Source organism: Dama dama, chromosome 17 (genome assembly GCF_033118175.1).
Source record: "Dama dama isolate Ldn47 chromosome 17, ASM3311817v1, whole genome shotgun sequence".
NCBI lineage: Eukaryota > Metazoa > Chordata > Mammalia > Artiodactyla > Cervidae > Dama > Dama dama.
The window spans coordinates 62792797-62813685 of record NC_083697.1 but is presented as its reverse complement, the minus strand read 5'-3'; the positions used below and the strand labels follow the sequence as shown (position 1 = coordinate 62813685).

Genomic DNA, 20889 nt, shown 5'->3' with positions numbered 1-20889 from the left:
CTTCAGGGTTTTGTCTTTCATTCATATCTTATGATCATATCATTCTTAGCCCTGTTGTATTCTTTTAAAATTTTTTCCTCCTGTTGCATTTACCTGTATATATATGAGATAAGGAAATTTGGTAGCCATTGGTAAAGCAAGAAGTAAACAAGTAAGGCCATTTTAGGCAAAAGTCATCTAATGGTAATTCCATTCCAAATTAATGTGAGAACTCTTTGTGGGGTAGTCTAGCAAATGACTGAATTATTTGCTTAAAAAATTCATGACTGGTTCTCCTAAGCATTTTGTGTTAAAAGTACTTTTATGTTATACTTTATAAATATTTACTATTTTTCGGTGTCTTCCGGAGAAGGCGATGGCAACCCACTCCAATACTCTTGCCTGGAAAATCCCATGGACGGAGGAGCCTGGTGGGCTGCAGTCCATGGGGTCGCTAAGGGTCGGACACGACTGAGCGACTTCACTTTCACTTTCCACTTTCATGCATTGGAGAAGGAAATGGCAACCCACTCCAGTGTTCTTGCCTGGAGAATCCCAGGGACGGGGGAGCCTGGTGGGCTGCCGTCTGTGGGGTCGCACAGAGTCGGACACGACTGAAGCGACTCAGCAGCAGCAGCAGAGTATTACCAAAGTATGAGACTAACTTTTTTTTTTTTTGAGACTAACTTTTATAATCTTGAAACCTATGTGGACATTTTAGTATGTTTTGGGAATTTTTGTTACCCCTAGGTATTGTAAAATACCTTCTTTTAAAAAAATATAATTTCTTAAAAAAGAAACCTAGGTGATAATAGCTTCTTGCAAAGATACATTCAAACCACATAGTTTCTTCTGTAAGAGAAATCAAGATGAACTCTCACACACATGCAAATATCTTTATAAAGGCCTTCCCACCTAAATTTTTAGGCTTGGAAGACATTTTGTTTTATTTTTTTTACTTCCTTTTAGTCCATAACAATTATGACAATAACAAATAGTTCCAAGTAATAGAGCTGAAATCAAATTGTCAAAAGAAAATCAAGGGTTTGTGGTTACCCTTCAGTTCTTCCAGCTTGTTCCTGGAAGAAGATAGTGTGTTAGTTATAGCATTAAAGAAAACGAGAGTACTCTCCTAATAATATTTCACATTGTCATTGGATGTTATTTTTAATTGCTCTTGGGATTTTAGATCTATTTTTCTGTGGTTTACAGTTCTGTTAACTCTTTAGCTAACAGTCTAATAAATAAATATTTAAGTGGAAATAGACCCTTACAAATCTGTCTTTGTAGCCACCTAGAAGAAAGGGAAGCAAATAACCTATAACACATTCTTAATCTTACTGTGATTAATAATCGATAGTATAAACAGCTCCTAAAATCAACTAGACAAAAAGAGTTTGAAAAAGAAGAAATAACTTGAAAAGATGTGCAGCCTCATTACATAGGTAATAAAAGCAATGAGACATATTTTGGGGCCTGACATTCTGGCAAAAAAAAGTGTTTTTTGGGTATATCTTAAGTATTGTTATATTGTTAGTGATGGTAACACTGTATGAATTGCTAACTACTAGGCTATGCAATTAGTAATATGTACTGTGTACTTTTGGTAGAATTGAAATTGGTAAAGGCTTTTTGTGAATGCCTTTAGACCTAGAGATTTCTTTTCTCTTTTTTTTACTTCGTCCTACAAGATATGGGCACAGAGATGTTTGTTGCAGCATTATAGTAACAAATGTTGGAAAGGCCCTAAATGACCTTTCCTAAAGGAATGCTAAAATTGTGTGTTCATGCTTTGAAGTATTATATAACCATTATAAAGAATGAAGTAGAGCTGTATATATTGAAAGGTCTTCCAGACTTCTTATGTTACTCAAAAGCAAGCTGCAGAACATGTATAATATGATCTCCTGCTGGTGCTGCTAAGTCACCTCAGTCGTGTCCGGCTCTGTGTGACCCTATAGACGGCAGCCCACCAGGCCCCGCCGTCCCTCAGATTCTCCAGACAAGAACACTGGAGTGGGTTCCCATTTCTTTCTCCAATGCATGAAAGTGAAAGTGAAGTCGCTCAGTTGTGTCCAGCTCTTCGAGACCTCATGGACTGCTGCCTACGAGGCTCCTCCACCCATGGGATTTTCCAGGCAAGAGCACTGGAGTGGGGTGCCATCGCCTTCTCCGAATATGATCTCCTAAAACCTACCAGTATGATGTATGTGTATATATATTTAAGAGGGTATAAATATATATAAAAAGACCAGAAAGTATTCACACTTGACTGTTAACTGTGGTACATCTAGGGAAAGGGAGGAGAATTGGGGAGCGAGAAATGGGAAGGTGGACATTTGCCATTTTACTCTGTGTGCTTCCGAGGATACCACTGATACTAAATATGTAACCCTGATAAGGTTGCTGTTTTACAGATATTTGCTACTAAGTGTGTTTGGCCTAAGCAGGAACCACTTTTTAAAAACTTTTATTTCCTAAAGAATCAATCCTGTATATAAGCATGCAATTCCATGGCATAATTCTAGAAAACACAGAGAAAAGTAGTATCTACTTTTCTCATCTTTTCCAAAGTTATAAATAGGCAATTGAATTTGATTCCCCAAAGATGAACTAAGGTAAATTAAACCTACCTAGCGTGAGCTAGAGTGTTTAAGGTTCTGACTGCAGATAATAAATTGGTTAACAGCACTGGAAAATTCCTTCAGCACATACAGAAACAGGATGACTCAACCAGCTTACTACAGCTGACGTCTACCAGGGAAGGTTTATTAGTTGTAGTTGGTGGAGGAAATGACCCGGATCTGAGGAATATGGGAAATTGTGTTTGCCCTCCCAGCATACCGAGTGGATTATTTTACTGCTTTCCTGTGCTGAGAGTTGTTGAAGAGTGGATGGTTTGAGAGCTTTAGATATGTTTTATCCTTTATGCTGCATTAAAAAAAAAAGTCATCTGTAAACCCTTGCTTAATTTACACCCAGAGTCATTGCTATCACCAATATTCATTATAGTGGGAAAATACTGACGTGATATATAACTTAAATGCTTGTTATGGCAAATCCTAAAATAGAAGAAAGTAGAAATGTATAAAAGCTCTCTTGTGTCTATCACTCAACCTCAGTAATTATTAATTCACGGCCACTTTTACTTTTACATGTGCCATATTTACTTCTCTCCTCTCCTAGATTATTTTGAACTTCTTCAGTGCACTGTTCTCATTTTTTATGACTTTGGCCTTTTGTGACCAATTGGAGTAAAACTGGTTGTCTTCAAGGGTCAAACCCATAACTTTGATATTATTTAGCCTTGTTCTCAATGCTAAATTGAGGAGGCGAATAACTCCTCTGAAACATGAAAAGCAAAAAGCATTGTTTTAAGTTACTTTCTATGAAAGGGCTCTTCTAGGCTGAGTTACCAGAATTCTGATTCAGTAACCCAGTTTTGTCTTGCCCAGGGTAGAACAGCTGCTTAATGTCTTTGGCCACCAAGGGGTTTAAATGTGGGGTGGAATTGGGTACCGTTTTTCTGTAGTACTCAGAAATGCTGATGAGCATCAGTGCTTGTTTTGAGGTCCTAGCCAGAAGATAACTGTTTCCATTCTATTTTTTTTTTAAAAAGTAATTTTAAAGTGGAAACTCTTAACTGAAAATAGTACATAAAACAGCTCAAGTTTACATATAGAAATTTCCAGGAAAGCATAGCACTATTGAGGAATGTCCTATTTGTAAATACATTTTTTTACTTTACTGGAGGCTAATTAAGACCAGTAGATACTTTTAAATTCTAGTTGATTTACATATTCCTGGCGTATATAGATACAGAGGAAATAAACATTGTCCAAAATTAAAAAATACTTGTTCATTGCTATGGCTTAAGCAAAGACGGAGGTGTTTAGAGACACAGTGACGGCTAAAATAGGCTCCTGCCCTTAAGCTGTGTTTTTGTCTGGTGGGGTGGGTAGTGGTGGAGTCTAATTTTGTAAATCAGATGGATTAAAGAGACCTAAAAATAGCTGTTTTATGATTTTTATAGGTGCTAAAAAACGTCTCACTTCATTTTATAAAAGTCAGTTTGCTAGTACTTTCTTAGAGTATTTCTGTGGTAAGGGACTATAGAACTGGATAGCCATTGGACATTTTAATATTTGAATTTTATTTAAAAAAAACTTATCTTCTAATTTCAACCAACATTGTACTGGCCTGACAAGGCCCTGAGAGCGCAGGAGGGAGGACCTGTATTTGTGGACATTTGCGGATGTCCACACCCAGCACAGTCCGAGCCCTTTAGCAGACTTTCAGAGGTGAGCTTTATCTACACATGAGGGTAAATTGTGTTTATTTTCAGGGTTTTGTCTACATTGAAAGCTTATCAATTAAACGAACTATGGACACAGAGTGGCCTCAGACAAAACTGAAGTGGTCAGAGTTTGTATTTGATATATCCTACCTTCTGGAGAGGAAGACTGTTCAGCTTAGGTTGCCTTGAACTCCGCTTCCACTCCCCAAGCCCACTCCCCTTAGCTCAGGTAAGAAGATACTAGATGGGAAATAGGTTTTCCCTGACTGTTATGCAGCCTGATTTCACCTCAGTGTATGTTGGATGTTTCCCCAAATCATCACATAGAAAAGTGACTCATTCTTTTCAACAGCTGTATAGGACTTCATGTATTCATACTGTTGTTTACTTAATTAGAGCTACATGGATAAACACTTTGAATTCATATTTTTTGCTCTTATAAAAAACGTTGCAGTGGACATCCTTATACAAAAATTTTGCATGTTTATTTGGATATGGATGTCTAAGTTATCTATGTAAAATTTCCAGTTTTCTGGTAAAAGTGATGTTTAGATTTCCGCTTCTTCCACTTTGTAGTTGCTTCTTGGCTGTTTGCCTTGGAAACATGCTCTTTGCTCCTTTCATCTGTTAGATTGCCATTTTCATACTGATTTTTCAGAACTATCTGTAAATTAAGGAAATTAACCCTGGTACATATTGAAGGTGTTTTTTTAAAGTTCTTTGTCTTTATTTTACAGTGTATTTTTGGCTTATAGTAATGAATATCACTTTAACTGTCAACATTATTGATCCTTTATAGTTTTTTGGAATTATATTCTTCTACATTCATCCCAGTGACCTGCTTGTGGTTATATATTGTGACTTTTTAAATTTAATTTTTTCTGTATTTTAAAAGTTTTCATATATATGTACATAGTCATTATAAGAAATGTTTAAAAATTTAAATGAATTATATTCTCCTCTCCAGAACTGATCACTCATTAAATTTGATGTATTTTCTTCCAGTCCTTTATGTATGCATCATACTTTAATTAAAAGAAATAGGCAACTATTCTACCATTTCTGAATAGTCCTTGGTTAAAAATGGCACCTTTTAAGAAACAGAGCTGAAGATTTTGGCTCTAATTTTTACTAAGAAAGCTCAGACAGTAAACTAGGAAACTTTTCTCAGTGACTGTATATATAAAATCAAACTTTTGGATATGTAATCTCTCATAGAAAACTCTTTTTTGGGTTACTACCACTATGCCATATGTATAACACAGTTGTTGTTCAGTTGCTCAGTCATGTCCAACTTTTTGCAACTTTTTGCATGGACTGCAGCATGCCGGACTTCCCTGTCCTTCACCATATCCTGAAGCTTGCTCAAACTCATGTCTATTGAGTCAGTTACGCCATCCAGCCATCTCGTTGTCTGTCGTCTGCTTCTTCTCCTGCCTTCAGTCTTTCCCAGCATCAGGGTCTTTTCTAGTGAGTCATGTTTTTGCATCAGGTGTTCAAACTATTGAAGCTTCAACTGCAGCACCAGCCCTTCCAATGAATATTCAGGATTGATTCCCTTTAGGATTGACTGCCTTGATCTCCTTGCAGTCCAAGAGACTCTCAAGAGTCTTTTCCAACAGCACAATAGTCCTTTGAAGTTTGTTTTTTAGAATGAAAAGTGAAAGTGTTAGTTGCTCAATCATGTCTGACTCTTTGCAACCCCTGGACTCCAGCCTGTCATGGGATCTCCCAGGCAAGAATACTGCAGTGGGTTACCATTTCCTCCTCCAGGGGATCTTCCCCACCCAGGGATCGAATCGAACCTGCATCTTCTGCATTGCAGGCGGATTCTTTATAGGCTAAAGTGTCTTTAATTTGCTTGTCCATAAATAACAAGTAATTCTTGGTTAAAGAATTCAAATAACAAAGGACCATATAGTGTATGATTCCATTTACATGAATTGTTCATAATAGACAAATTCATGGGGACAGAAAGCCAGTTAGTGATTACCTAGTACTGGGAAGAAGAGAGGAAAGTGAAGAGTGACTGCTGATGGATAAAGGTTTCGTTTTGGAGTTACAAAGTGTTTTAAAATTGTGGCAATGATCGCACAGTTCTGAGAATATACTAAATATTGAATAGGACATTTTCAGCTCCTCAACTGTATAGTATATGATTTATCTCAGTGAAGTTGTTATGAAAAATAAATTCAAGTAATACATATGTGTCTAGATAGAGTAAATATTTCTAAGAGTAACTTTTATAAATATTCTGAAAATAAATAAAAGTGCCACCTTTATTACGTTCAAAATTCTGGTAAAATCATAGGTCAGTTTGTCAGCATTCTGTTCTGATCCATTGCTCTGGGTGACTATTTCTGCATGTGGCCTCACTTTAAAAAGTTAAATTGCTCATGCATCTAGAATTTGCTTTGTTTTAGGAATGAGGGTGAGGAGTCAGCTTTCCCCCAACACTGTTTTTGGAATAGCTTATCTTTCCCCCCATGATTTGATGCGCTGCTCTTTAGTGCTTCTGGGTCTGTGTTACACATTTCTTGCATCTTCATAGTCTTTGCCTCCATTCATTTTCCAAGATCCTAGTTTGTGTTCATTATCATTATTCTGAATTCTTTTTCTGAAAGGTTGCCTGTCTCCACTTAATTTAGTTGTTTTTCTGGGATTTTATTATGTTCCTTCATCTGGGACATAATCCTCTGCCTTTTCTGCCTGCCTGACTTTCTGAGATTTGTGGGTTTGTTCTGCAGGCTGCAGGGTTGTAGTTCTTCTTGCTTCTTCTGTCTGCTTTCTGGTGGATGAGACTATCTAAAAGCTTGTACAAGCTTCCTGATGGGAGGGACTGGTCGTGGGTAGAACTGGGTCTTTGCTCTAGTAGTGGGGGCAAGTTTAATAGAACTTGAATCCGTTTGTCTGCAGACGGGTGGAGCTGTGTTCCCTCCCTGATCAGGGTTTGGCATGAGGGGACCCAGCCCTGGAGCTTACAGGCTGTGCGGTGGGCTGTTGCTGGCCTCTGAGAGGGCTTCCACCCCACACCGCTGTTGTCAGTGCCCTTGTCCCTGGCAGGGAGCCCCAGCGCGCCTCGCCTCTGCAGATCTGCCAACACTGGCAGACAGTCTCTGTGGTCACTGCTGCTTTCCTCTGGGTCCTGCTCCGCACAGGACTTCACGTGCCCTCCATGAGGGAGTCTCTGCTTTCCCCCGTCCTGTGTAAGTTCTGTAATCAAATCCAGCAGACCTTCACAGTCAGATTCTCTGGGGATTCCTAGTCCTGTTGCCTGACCCCCCAGGACGCCAACCCTGATGTGGGGCTGAGAACCTTCATTCCAGTGGGAGAACGTCAGTGGCGTAATTGTTCTCCAGTTTGCGCATCACCCACCGGGCAGTTTTAGGATTTGATTTTTATCATCATTGTGCCCCTCTTACCATCTCATTGTGGCTTCTCCTTTGTCTTTGGATGTCGGGTATCTATTTTTGGTGGGTTCCAGAGTCTTCCTGTCGATGGTGGTTCATCAGTTAGCTGTGATTTCAGTACTGTCACAAGAAGGGGGATGTCCTTCTACCGGGCCACCTTGGACAAATCTCCTCACTTGTTTCAAAGTCTTCCCAGCCATTTCCTGGATGTTGTCTTGTTAATTCATGTCCCTCCCCTCCCTTCCCCCTGACAATGATATCGTTTTAGATAACTCATTTTTTCTTTCTTTCAGAGGACTTTCCTGGTAGGATAAAGACTAAAGCGGACATGGCTTTGCCGTTGTTGTTCAGTTGCTAAGTCCTGTCCAAATCTCTGCGACCCCATGGACTGTAGCCTGCTAGTCTTCTCTGTCCATGGGATTATCCTGGCAGGAATGCTGGAGCTGGTTGCCATTTTCTTCTCCATTTGACATAGCTTAGGCTGCTTTAGTGAAACAGCACAAACCGAATGGCTTAAACAACAGACATTTATTTCTCACAGTTCTGGATTTTGGGAGGCCTGTGATTAAGGTGTCTGGTGAGGAATCTCTTCCTCCATGTGTGGATGGATGCCTTCTTGCAGTATCTTCACATGTCAAAGAAAGAGATATCATGTCTCTTCTTTAATGGCACTAATCCTGTTTATAAGGGCTCTCCTCTGATAACCTTATTACCCCCCAAAGGCAGTGGTAGTGGTTTAGTCGCTTAGTCATGTCCATCTTTTTGTGACCCCATGGACTGCAGCACGCCAGGCTTCTCTGCCCTTCACTATCTCCTGGAGTTCGCTCAAACTAATGTCCATGGACCATCCAACCATGGTCCATGACGTCCATGGACCGTGGCCATCCAACCATCCTACCTCCAGATACCCTCACCTTGGGGATTAAAACTTCAACATAAGAGTCTGGGGAGGGGGGCAGCGGTTGGCACAAACGTTCAGTCCGTAGCAGTGCTGAGGCTAACAAAGTTAAAGGATTAGGTGATTGAGCAGAATAGGGCTCTTTAGCATCATCTTCACAGGTGGGACCAGGAGAGTATATGAAGACTTTTGCATTTATAGAAAATCAGTCTGGTGATAAAGTGGTAGCCAGTCATTTGTATAGATTCATAATTCATTTAAGATTAGTAATTGATAGATATGTCAATAAATTTGAACTATAAAGAGAACTATTATGAATCTATACATAACATGAAGTCTTCATAGCTCAAGAGAAAGAGTAACTCTGAATAGCAGTCTTATGATATTTTTTCCTTCCTCCTAGATTTAAACAGTCAAGTTAAATCAAGCTGGGTAATCATGGCAGAAGGTGGATTCGATCCCTGTGAATGTGTTTGCTCTCATGAACATGCGATGAGAAGGCTGATCAATCTGGTGAGATGAACAGGACAGTCCTATTCAGAACTGAACTGTACCCCCTCTGTCTTGTTTTTGGGAGAATGTTGGTTATTGGAAAATTTTCATCCGATGGGCTCTAAAAATTACTTCATAATGAAAATTCCACAGTGGCTTAAGTCATAATAGTTACAGTGCTTGCCAGCATTTCTTGTTTTGTTTTTCCAAGCATTTCTTTTACTAGAGATAAAAACAGATTGCTGTCTTCATTTATAGTAGATTTATGTTGGTGGAATTCACCATCATGAGTGGGAAACACACATTTATGTAGACTTTTCTGTATTAATGCATATAGTTTTTGGTTATACAGAGCTCGTTTACCTGATAAGCTATTATGAAATCACACATCCTCTTATGATATAGTTCAAATCCTACTCTAAAAAATGGCATGACAATAAAGATTTCTATATAGATCATTTCCAAATCCAAAGCAGTTATTTGACAGAGACAGATTTCTGAACAAGTTTTTGATAGGTTCTATTGGAGTATAGTGAGATTTCAATTGTAGGTTTTTAAAGACTTTCCTAGTCTATAACCTTAAACGCAAGGCTGTTTATGTAATATGCAATTTTTACATATATGTATAATGTATACATTGTTTATATATTATACTTTATATTTTTATGTACGAAAGGAAAGCCTTCATTAATATTCACAATAAAATACAATTGACCCTTGAACAACAAACCCTTGAATGGGTTTGAACACTGAGGGTCTGTTTATGTGCAGATTTTTTCAGTAGTAAATGCTACATACAGTACTGCATGACCCGCAGTTGGTTGAATCTGAGGATATAGGACTGCTTGTTTGGAGGAATTGCAGTACAGAGGGCCGACTATAAGTTACACGTGGATTTTCAGCTGTAAGGAGGGTTGGTGTCTCTACCTCCTCATTCAAAGGTCAGCTGTATGTTATTACTATGTTATTGATTATAACATTTTGTTTGTTTATAATAATTTTGTACGGGGTATATTATTATAGGCCAGTTAATAAAGGCTGGTTCAAACATTTGCTGAAATACTTGAATTGTTGGTAGTTAATTAGCAAGTTTCCTGCTCACTCAGTGTGTATGTAAAGTATTCAGAAGTGCATTGATTATGAATGATACTCCTTTGAGAGTTAGCTTATACTAGGACTTATGATCTTTAAAAATGCTTTAAGAGAGTAGAGATGAACTAGGAACTTAAAAATTAAATCAGACTTTTTTTTTAATCTTCATTTTTATTTTATTTTTTTTTTAGAATAACATATTTATTCAACAGAATAAATATGAAAAGAAAAGAATCCCTACAGATAAAAATTGAATAAGAACAGAAAAGAATCCCTACAGATAAAAATTGAGTTTATGAATTATATAGTTCTCTACTAGGAGAAGGCAGTGGTACCCCACTCCAGTACTCTTGCCTGGAAAACCCCATGGATGGAGGGGCCTGGTGGGCGGCAGTCCATGGGGTCGTGAAGAGTCGGACACGACTGAGCGACTTCACTTCCACTTTTCACTTTCATGCGTTGGAGAAGGAAATGGCAACCCACTCCAGTGTTCTTGCCTGGAGAATCCCAGGGACGGGGGAGCCTGGTGGGCTGCCGTCTGTGGGGTCGCACAGAGTCAGACACGACTGAAGCGACTTAGCAGCAGCAGCAGCAGCAGTTCTTTACTGAATCAGACTTTTTTGAGTATAGAGATATGGCAGTATCATCTCTCTGATAACTTGACATTAAAATAGATTGTCTGAATAATCCCTTCAGTCATGTCCGACTCTTTGTGACCCTGTGGACCATAGCCCACCGGGTTCCTCTTCTGTCCATGGGATTCTCCAGAGAAGAATGCTGGAGTGGGTTGCTGAGCCCTCCTCCAGGAGATCTTCCTGACCCTGGGATTGAACCAGAGTCTCTTCTGTCTCCTGAATTGATAGGCGTGTTCTTTACTGGTAGCGCCACATGGGAAGCACCAATCTGAGGAGAGAAGAGTTTAAAAAGTACTGTCTGGGAGTTCCCTGGCAGTCCAGGGGTTAGGACTCCACACTTCCACTGCAGCGGGCTGGGGTTCATTCTCTGGTCTGGTAACTAAGATCCCACAAGCTGTGTGGCCCAGCAAAATAAATTAGTAAATAAATCTCTCCTGTTTATTTGTAATGTTTAAGCTGATAGTTTTAATATCTTAATTCAACCAAATATAAGGCAGACTTTTTTCAAATCACTGTGGTGTTAGGAGCAAAAGATAGACTTGTCATCTGTTTGTAGTAAAATTTCAGAGGAGATTAGTTTGTAATGAGGATTGCTACCTCTTCTTATTTTTTAGTATAATACTTTTTGGTTTTAATGCACTTTATTTTATTCACCTTGCTGCTTTCTAAGAGCTAGCTAAAACTAAGCCCTGCTCTTTAGGGTTCCCTGTGCAGGCCTCTTCTCTTTAGTAGATTGTCAGGGAAGCCATGTTTAGCTTGGTTTTTAATGAGCATACTATTTCATGGTTGATGGTATATTATTTATAGCAATCTTGGTTTGAAATAGTTATTTTGTGATAAAATGGATTTCAGATTTTACAAATCTTTTAAAAGATCCACATCTCAGTGTGTGCTAGATATCTTCACATCAGTACAAATTGCTGATGAATGATCCGCTTGTGTATAGCATGCTGATAGTTTGATAGATGTTGAATTGTGCTGTTTAATTTTTATTTTGTTTGTATTCTTCTATTTAAATTCAGAATCAAGCAACATTCTGGGGTCATAACTACTCTTCGCTGGTGTTTAGTTCCGTCGCTCAGTCGTCGTTGGTATTTAAGTGCTTTCTAAACATTGCTTCTAAAGAAGTGTCTTTAGAAATATGATCTATAAATTCAGAAATTCAAATATTTCTGAATAATACTATTTATAGTAATCAAAAGTTATAAGCATCCTAAATGTCAACTAGTAGAGCAGTGATTATATCATGGAAATTATACCATAAAATCTTGTTTGCCATAGTTGTATTTGAAAAATATTTAAAAACACAAGGGAAATAATGTGTGTTATATGAAATGAAAAAAAAGATACACAGATGGTATTTAGTATGATCTTGCTTTTGTGAGCACACATACCTCATATAGATGTGTGCATCGGAAGAATAGAAGAGAATACATCCAAATGTTAAAATTGGCAATCTCTGGATTGTGGAATATAGGGTGAGACTTCTCTTTTATAGTTTCCTGTGTTTTCTGTGATAATAAATCTTATAATCAGAAAAAGGGTATCTAATGAAAGCTATCAACATCTTCATTTAAATGTTATCAGTATTCCTTTTGTAATACATTGGGCTTCTTTTCTGCCTCTCATGCATGTGTTATGTTCTACTTACACTTCACAGGATCCTTTTTTCACAGTACCTGTTGTCTTATTACCTTGTAGAACTCTTAACTCTACAGCCTATATTTTAAAAGCAGCTTATCTGCATTTAATATAATTTTTCTATATTAGTTATAGCTACCAGAATGTACATGTCTCCCTGCTCAGGAAACTCACAATAATACTGTGTTACAGTGTGATGACAGGGCAGAGATTCTTATTTTTTAAAAAACTGGACATTTAATTTATCTTTGTAATAAAGTAACATCTCATTAATTTCAAGTCCTAATTTGGAACTTTTGTTATTTTCAACTTCATGTATAATAAAATTGGATTTTCTTATAGGTTAGAGTATTACCAGTTCCTGAGAATTTAAAATGTTAATAGCAAGTAAAAACTTGAAACCTGAGGATTTTAATGACTGGTTATGGTTAGCTCATTAGCTGTACGTTGCTAATGAGTTGCAGTTTTGTTTGGCCTATTCTGTGGAAATAGATGGGCTTTGCCAAGGAATATATTCAGCTTAGGAGCAGTTAAGATTTTACCATTAATTCCTTTCCATTTTAATAAAGTACTGTTCATTCACAATTAAGAATTAATTTATCTTCCTGACTTAGTAATTATATCAGTTGTAAGTTCTTCCTTGTAAGTAATAGAAGTTCTAACTGATTTAAGCAGAAAAAGGACATATTAAAAAAGTATTATGTGGCTCACATCAAACAGACTGGCATGGAAAATGATCAAAGGGATCAAAGCGAATGTAAATACCAAAATGAGCCCATGCTTTTAAAACTGGCCCAGCCAAAAAGCTGCTGCTCCTGAACTTCAGGCTTTTGTATATTCAGCTGTTGATACACTATCTCCATTTGGACAAATAGTAGACATTTTACACTTGATGTGTGCATAACTAGACTTTTCTTAGCCCCAACCTTATACTTTTGTCTTCTCTCTCTCTTTTTTTTTGACCGCGTCATGCAACATTTTAGTTCCCTGACCAGGGATCGAGCCTGGGCCACAGCAGTGAAAGCGGAGTCCTAACCATAGGACTGCCAGGCAGTTCCCTGTCTGCTCCGTTCACTCCATTATTCTGGCTGCTCAGGCAACAGTGTTGCATCATCTTTACTCTGTTCTTTCAACCCAGTGGCTAATGCAGAAACAAGGGGTCAATTTTAAAAAGTTCCTCTGGATCAACCTTAAAAGTATATATCCAGAATCCATCCCTTTCTCACAGTTCCAGTGCAACACCCTAGTCTAACCTACACTGTCATTTTTGCCAGGACTATTGAAATTAGCCTTCTTGTCCATCTCCTTGCTTCTATCCTCTTGTCTCCATTCTCTTCAACTGTAATCTCACTACAGCAGCTGATATGATTTATTTCTGGTAAGTCAGGTAATATACCTCCTTTACTCACAGCTATGCAGTAGCTCCCCATTCAGACATTTGTAGTAGAAAAAAAACTAGGGACTTCCCTGGCGGACCAGTGGTTAAAACTCTGCACCCCCACTGCAGGTGGCACAAGTTTGATCATTTGTTTGGGGGACTAAGATCCTGCATGTCATGCTGCACAACCAAAAAAAAAAAAAAAACCGACAAAATTTAGGTGGCCCCGTGTAATCTGTCCCCCTCTACTGGTTCCCCTTTGCTCACTTGGTTCTACCAGTTGCCATTCCTGAAAAATACAGGTCACGTCCAAAGGATCAAGAGTCTAAATGATTTCAGACTTCTCAACAGCAAAACTGAAAGGTAACAACACAATGACTTTAAATTGTGAAGGGAAATTATTACCAATCCATCATTCTATATCCAACCAAACTGTCAGTCCAATAGCGTCTTCAAAAATTTTGCCTCATGTACTGTCTCTTTCACTGCTGGGCTCTGGTTTGATCCCTGGTGGGGAATTAGGATCGTACAAATCCCATGGCATGGCCAAGAGAAAAGAGAAAGACATGGAGGTAAATGCTAAAATAAAATAGTCAGCTCAAAGTTGAAAGTGGTGTGCCTCTGTGGAGGTGGAAATAGGAAGCGGTGAGGAAATGGTTTTTTGGAGAATAAATTGATAGAACAGTTTAAGTTGCTTACATGCATAACTAATAAAAATTAAAGAGCAAAATCCTTACAAGTTCGTGAATACAAAAAGGTGTGACTTGTGGATAACTAATTATGTTGTGTGTCTTTCCCCCTCTGTGGAATATAAAGTGCTACCAGGCAGAAACCAGGATGACTGCTTTTTAAAGGAAAGTGGAAGATATTCATGGGAGGACTACTAGTTGGGTATTGAGGACCAAGACAGAAGCCAGGGCAACCCCAACCTCTATAGTGGGTGTGAAATAGGAAGGAAAAAAAGGATGCCTGGTCCGAGAATGGAATGCACTAGTAAGCCTTAAAATGAAGCCTTCCCTACCTGGAGCCTTAAGAGGTTCTCTAGGCTGCCTGCATGGGTCCCTGGAGTAGGAAATGGCAACCCACTCCAGTACTCTTGCCTGGAGAGTCCCATGGACAGAGGAGCCTTGTGGGCTACAGTACATGCAGGCTGCCTGCATGCTTCCTTGATAAGGGACACTATTTGCATACCCTAACTGCTCACCCAGCCTATGCCTTCACTAATAAATATGAATAGAAAAACAAGCAAAGAGTTGAAGAAAACAAAAGTACTACAGTGTGGTCTCAGGTACAGCTACATGAGAAGACAAGAGGAAATAGATCCTTCTACTATGAAAAGTCATAATGAGGAGTTCCTTGGTGGTGGCCCAGTGGGTTAAGAATCCACCTGCCAATGCAGGGGACATGGGTTTGATCCTTGGCAGGGGAACTAAGTTCCCATGTGCCGCAACTACTGATGCCCAGGTGCTCTAGAGCCTCTGCTGCTCAACAGGAGAAGCCACCACGACGAGAAGCCCAAGCCCTGCAGCTGGAGAGCAGTGCAGCGGTGAAGACCCAGTGCAGCCAAGAAAGCAAAAACAAGTCGTGATAAATGGAGAGCTGTGAATGCTGACCCGTGCAAGTGCGTGTGCAGGTCTTAAGTACCACTGACAACATGATTATTTTAAGTGGTGAAGTTACAACATCACCAAGTTCTTGGTGGAGTTAAAAACAAAATTAATATCTTCCCTTGATTTAAATGTGAAAGTCCAGTTAAATTCCTCGATAATTCTGTGTCAAGTAAAACCACCCAAAAAATAACTTTGTGTTACTCTTTGAACTGGGCTTAGATTTTAGGCCCAGGTTTTTCACTTACATGAATATGTGGCAGGACCTTTGAAAGCTAGGGGGGATGCCAGCCAGTCACAACAACCAGAGAGCTGCTTCGCAGATGTCCGGATGCCCTGGTACTGGCCCACTTGAAAACCTTTGAATCGGGGGAGAGTTAGGGTTCGTAAAAAAAGGAAACCCAAATAAGCTGAAGGCGGACGTGAAGAGGAGAAGCATGGTTAATAGAAAGCATGAAGTAAAGTGTTACGTGTGAGTGGACTATACTCACTTATTGAAAGAGACAGATTGGAGTTTTTAAGTGCTATTTACAGGGGAGATAGACACTGAAAACAAACTATTGTAGATGAGTGATAAACAAGCGGAGAGGGGGGAAGCTGTCCCAAAAGGATCTGGTGTTAATCTCAGACAAAATAGACTCCAAAGCCAAAACAGTTGAACACAGGAGTGATACTGTCAAAAAAGAAAATCCATCGTGTTTTTAATAAGCTATTTATGTCCCAAACAACAAAGAATGCAAAAACTGTTAGAAATGAAAGAAGAAACATCTTTTGGAAGTGTCTGAGAAATGTTAATGAGAGCCGTAGAGATGCCTTTGCAGGTTCAGGTTAGGGGGTGTGTAGGTTAGGCTTCCCTGGTGGTCTTGTGGTTAGAAATCCATCTGCTAGTGCAGGGGACTCAGGTTTGATCTCTGGTGGGGGAGGATCCCACAGGGCGCGGAGCAACTAGGCCCATGTGCCACAACTACCGAAGCCCAGGCACCAGAGCCTGAGCTCTGCAGTGAGAAGTCCATGCACCTTAACAAGTCGCCCCCTACTTGCCGCAACTAGAGAAAGGCTGCACACAGCAACTAACACCCAGCCCAGCCTAAAATAAATAAATAAATCTTAATCAGCTGGTAAAGAATCCGTCTGCAATGCAGGAGACCTGGGTTCGATCCCTGGGTCGGGAAGATTCCCCTGGAGGAGAGCATGGCAACCCACTCCAGTATTCATGCCTGGAGAATCCCCATGGACAGAGGAGCCTGGTGGGCTACATACAGTCCATGGGGTTGCAAAGAGTTGGACACCACTGAGCGACTAAGCACAGCCCCCAAAAAAGAAGAAGAAAATGTGTAGGTCAAGGTAACGTTTGTAAATATGTGGAAGATGATCTAAGGAATATATCTCAGATTGGTAACAGTGGTTATATTGGAGAGAGTTTGACAGGAGTGTAGGCACTATTTTTAAAGCCATAGAAAGTCTCTGATGCTGATCCTCCTTTTTTAAAAAAGTAGTTTTGTTTATTTATTTTTGGTTGAACTGAGTCTTCATCGCTGAGATGTTTTTCTCTAGTGGTGAGCGGGGGCTGCTTTTCGTTGTGGTTTGCAGGCTTCTCTCGTTGCAGAGAGGCAGGGCGGCTCAGTAGCTGCGGCTCCCCGGCTGTAGAGCGCAGGCCCAGCAGTTGTGGCACATGGCGCCGGCGCCCGGGGGATCTTCCCGGGTCAGGGATCCACCGTGTCTCCTGCCTCAGCAGGTAGATTCTTTCCCACTGAGCCACCAGGGAAGCCTGCGGCTTCTCCTTTTCCAGATGCGGACGCTGAGGTGCAGAGAGGTTTAGTCACTTTTCCTGAGTGTTAAAGCGGGCCAGCGAGCCGCAGAGGCACACTTGGCCTTGACGTTTAGCTCCAGCCCTGTGCTGTTTCTTCGGCATGGTGATCTGCTCTGCTCCCTGTTGGTTTCCCTCAGGTGCCTTAAAAAGCACTGTATTTGTGATCAAGGGTGGGTGGGTGGAAGGATAGGAGAAAAAAGGGGAGACTCTTCACTGTACTTTTTTTTTTATTTTACTTTTTTATCTTTTAAAACTGTGTGCGTACATTACTTATTCAAGTAATTAACTTAAAAATAAAACTTTGTTAGCATTTCAAAGGCATTATAAGCAGTACAGTTAATATACAAAAATTAGACTTTTCCCACTGAATAGTAAAGTTTTTGAATGCACTGTTACAAAGAAAATATATTCTACAATATTTACTAACCTTTTAATAACTTTAGTGAGACTGTCTTATCTTACCTTTGTTGAGTTCTAAATGGGTAGAATTTTTCTCATGTTAAAAATATATATAAAATTAGGAAAACCTGTATGTCTCCTAAGGCTAAATGGACATTAACAGCAATTCACACTCAGTACCTCTGCTTCATGAGTGCTATGCAAGGTCTGATTATTTAACTGCTAAGCTGTACCAGCACAAAGAATACAAATCTGGTTTTCGTGCATTTTATTGTACATTTCCAATAGGACTTTTAAAGCAAATGACTTTATCTCTGACTACATTCTCACAGGAGTGTTTTAAATGGCACATTACATACAGTGGCAGTTCAAGGCTGGTAAAACTGCGGTACAAAGAATGCCCACTTTGGGGTGCTCATGACAAAGTTTTACTTTCCCTACTGGCATGTTGCCTTCCTATGATTCAGTTACACTGTTAGGTTATACAAGTATCAGACTGTTCTTAATGGAGTTGTGTTTTGCCAGGCGTGTGTTTGCCAGGTTTTCTTTGCCAGGTTCTGCTAATGTTCAGAAACATTAAAAAATGGAGGCGTTATCTGACGTTACTGATATCTTTCTATCCTAGCCTAATACTCTAATTAGAACTCTAATGCTTTACTCATTAGATACTGGCTAATAAGACTTAAAGAGGTGGATAGGAATGTGCAGTAAATCCCTTTCAGTTAAAAATCAGTTATCTTTATCATGTTACATATAATTCTGTGTTTCATTACTTGATTTAACGGTGGTAATACATCTGTTGATAAATATTGGTTTTTACTGATGTAGTAGTAGAATACTACTAGACGTGTAAAAAGATGTCAACACAAAATCACAATCTAATTATAAATCATTCTTCTAAGTTGTATAATTTTTGTGTGTGTCTCGGAGGGTATTTTTTTTTAAAGGGGTGTTTCCTTATAACTAATATATCTAGTTTGTTTTGGTTTTTAAAAAACTTATATTTCCTTACAACCATAAAGATGGCCTGGAGAGAGGCTTTTTCAGTTCCCACTGAAGCCACTTGCAGAATTATTTTATTTTTATCCTCTTCTGCTCTCTTGTCACCTCCTTCTCCTATTCTCCTCGACTGGCTGTCTCTTGGCATACAGTTTCCTCTATTAATGATAGGAGTTCCAGAAGGAGAGAACAGATGGATTTGGAAATGTAAATTTAGATTATGTTTTGTGTTTTTCCTCTTCTGTTGTAACCTAAGATTTGGAATGCAGATAATTCCCTTTTTGTTTGTTGAGCTCTGTAGTTCAGCCCTTATCTAAACAATGTACCTGAAACTTCAGCATCTTTAATTTACTTAAACTTGTTTCTGTATTAAAGTACTATAAGCATGTGCTCTGGGAGATCATTGGTTCAATTCCCTTAAAAGGCTGAAGGCCTTATAAATTGTGACTAATGTCCACTGTACTTAAATAAATCACATTAAGTAAGACCTGTTATTGGCCTGGAAGATGTATGCCTAAAAGTTTAAGAAACTTCTCTACCCAGGAAATGTTATCTACTGCTGGTATCTTTTCCTCTTAATATATTTTTTGTAAAATGTTTAATTATTGAAATAAAAAATATAGTAATATTCTTTCAAAAAAGCAATCAACATGTTAAAAGTAAGACCAAACTCCTCACTCACTTCTCTGTATCTGGCATATTCCTACTTCCCTAGATGAATTTGGTATGCATTTTCCCAGATCTTTCTGACAAACATTTAGATACTATGATATATATATTTTATCCCCAATTTAATAATATTGAGCATCTTCCATGTTGCTATAAAGCATTTTTAATAATACAGTTGACTTTTAGTTTTTACTTTAGTCAGTAAAGGAAATGTTCATGTATTTCCTTCTTTCAAATCTTAATATTTTTTATCAATATCATCTAGCCACTGGAAAACTAAATAGTCCTGTGATTTATGGTACAATTGATCTTACCAGTTAGAAACTGTTGACCTTGAAAAGAAAAAAGTCAGTTATTTTACCAGCAAAAATGAATTTATTTGGGAATAGCAGAGAATTGCAATTCAGGACAAGCAAGCCACAGTGAGAGCCATAGGCAAGTCCAAGGAACATTATTTTATAGAGAAAAAGGAGAAAGTTGGGAGGAGGGGTCTTTCTGAACAAAAGCCCATTGGAGAAAAGTGAGAGTTCAGGGTGATGATGGTTTCTCATTGGCTGAGTTGCTGGGGTGATCAGTTTCTTACAGGAGATGCAACCTACACCGTGGACCGTTGGGGCCAAAATTAATGCCTCTTGTACGGAGGTCTGTGACAATGGATGAATCTTACAGTTGGCATCAAATTGTACTGCGTGAGAGCTCTCCCTTCTGGCCTCCCGGTTTTCCTTTGTTTTCACAGAAGGGGGGTTATGTTTTATTTAGAAGATAACAATAACTAGTGCATGTCTTCATGGCCCAAAATTCAAGGAGTACTAAGTGTAGAAAGGGAAAAATAAGAATCTCCCTATGTTTGCCAGCCTCCCATTGCCACTTTACTGTTATAAGCTATCCATAGTTTCCTTTATATTCCCATTATTGGGACTGTATAACAAATTACCCTAAAACTTAGTGGCATAAAAAAACCTTTTAATTAAGTTGACAGACTCTGTCTGGAGTTCACACAGAGCACAGTGGAGATGGCTAGTGTGCTGCATGATGTCTGGGTTCTTAGCTGGAAGCCGGAGAGGCTGGGAGCAGGAAGAGCGTTGAAGGCTTGTTCACTTGCTGTCCGGCAGTTGATGCTGGCTGGTGGCTGAAACTCTGCCTAGCGCTGTCAGCCAGAACACCTACGTGTGGCCCTTCTTGTGGCTTCTTGGCTTCCTCACAACACAGTGGCGTGATTCCAAGGGCAAGCATCCATCCCAGGAGAGGATGAGGAAGGGAAAGAACCATGCAGTGGCTAGATACTTCTGACAACCTAGCCTAAGATGTCACATGTAACACTTCTGCCATACTCTTGGTTGAAGAAGTCCTGAGCCTGCTCAGCTTCAAGAAGAGGGGCAATAGACTTCACCTCTTTTTTAAATTGAAGTATAATCGATAACTAATATTAGTTTCAGGTGTATGATTTATATGTATTGGGAAATCACCACCACAGTAAGTTTAGTTAACACTTGTCACCATACACAGTTACAGTATGTGTTTGTATGTATTGTATGTACATAATTTTACTAGTGATGAGCACTATTAAGATCTACTCTGTTAGC

General features: G+C 39.2%; 1 protein-coding gene across 2 annotated transcripts in view; it reads left to right on the top strand.

Annotated features, from left to right (window-relative positions):
• Nucleotides 1–20889, top strand: part of SMIM14 (small integral membrane protein 14) — a 56653-nt gene that overhangs the window by 17581 nt on the left and 18183 nt on the right. For both annotated transcript variants that reach the window (XM_061164587.1, XM_061164588.1), the window contains exon 2: nt 8988–9097. In XM_061164587.1, the coding sequence (XP_061020570.1) occupies nt 9023–9097 (75 nt within the window). In that variant the 5' untranslated portion in view covers nt 8988–9022. The remainder of the gene's footprint in view (nt 1–8987; nt 9098–20889) is intronic.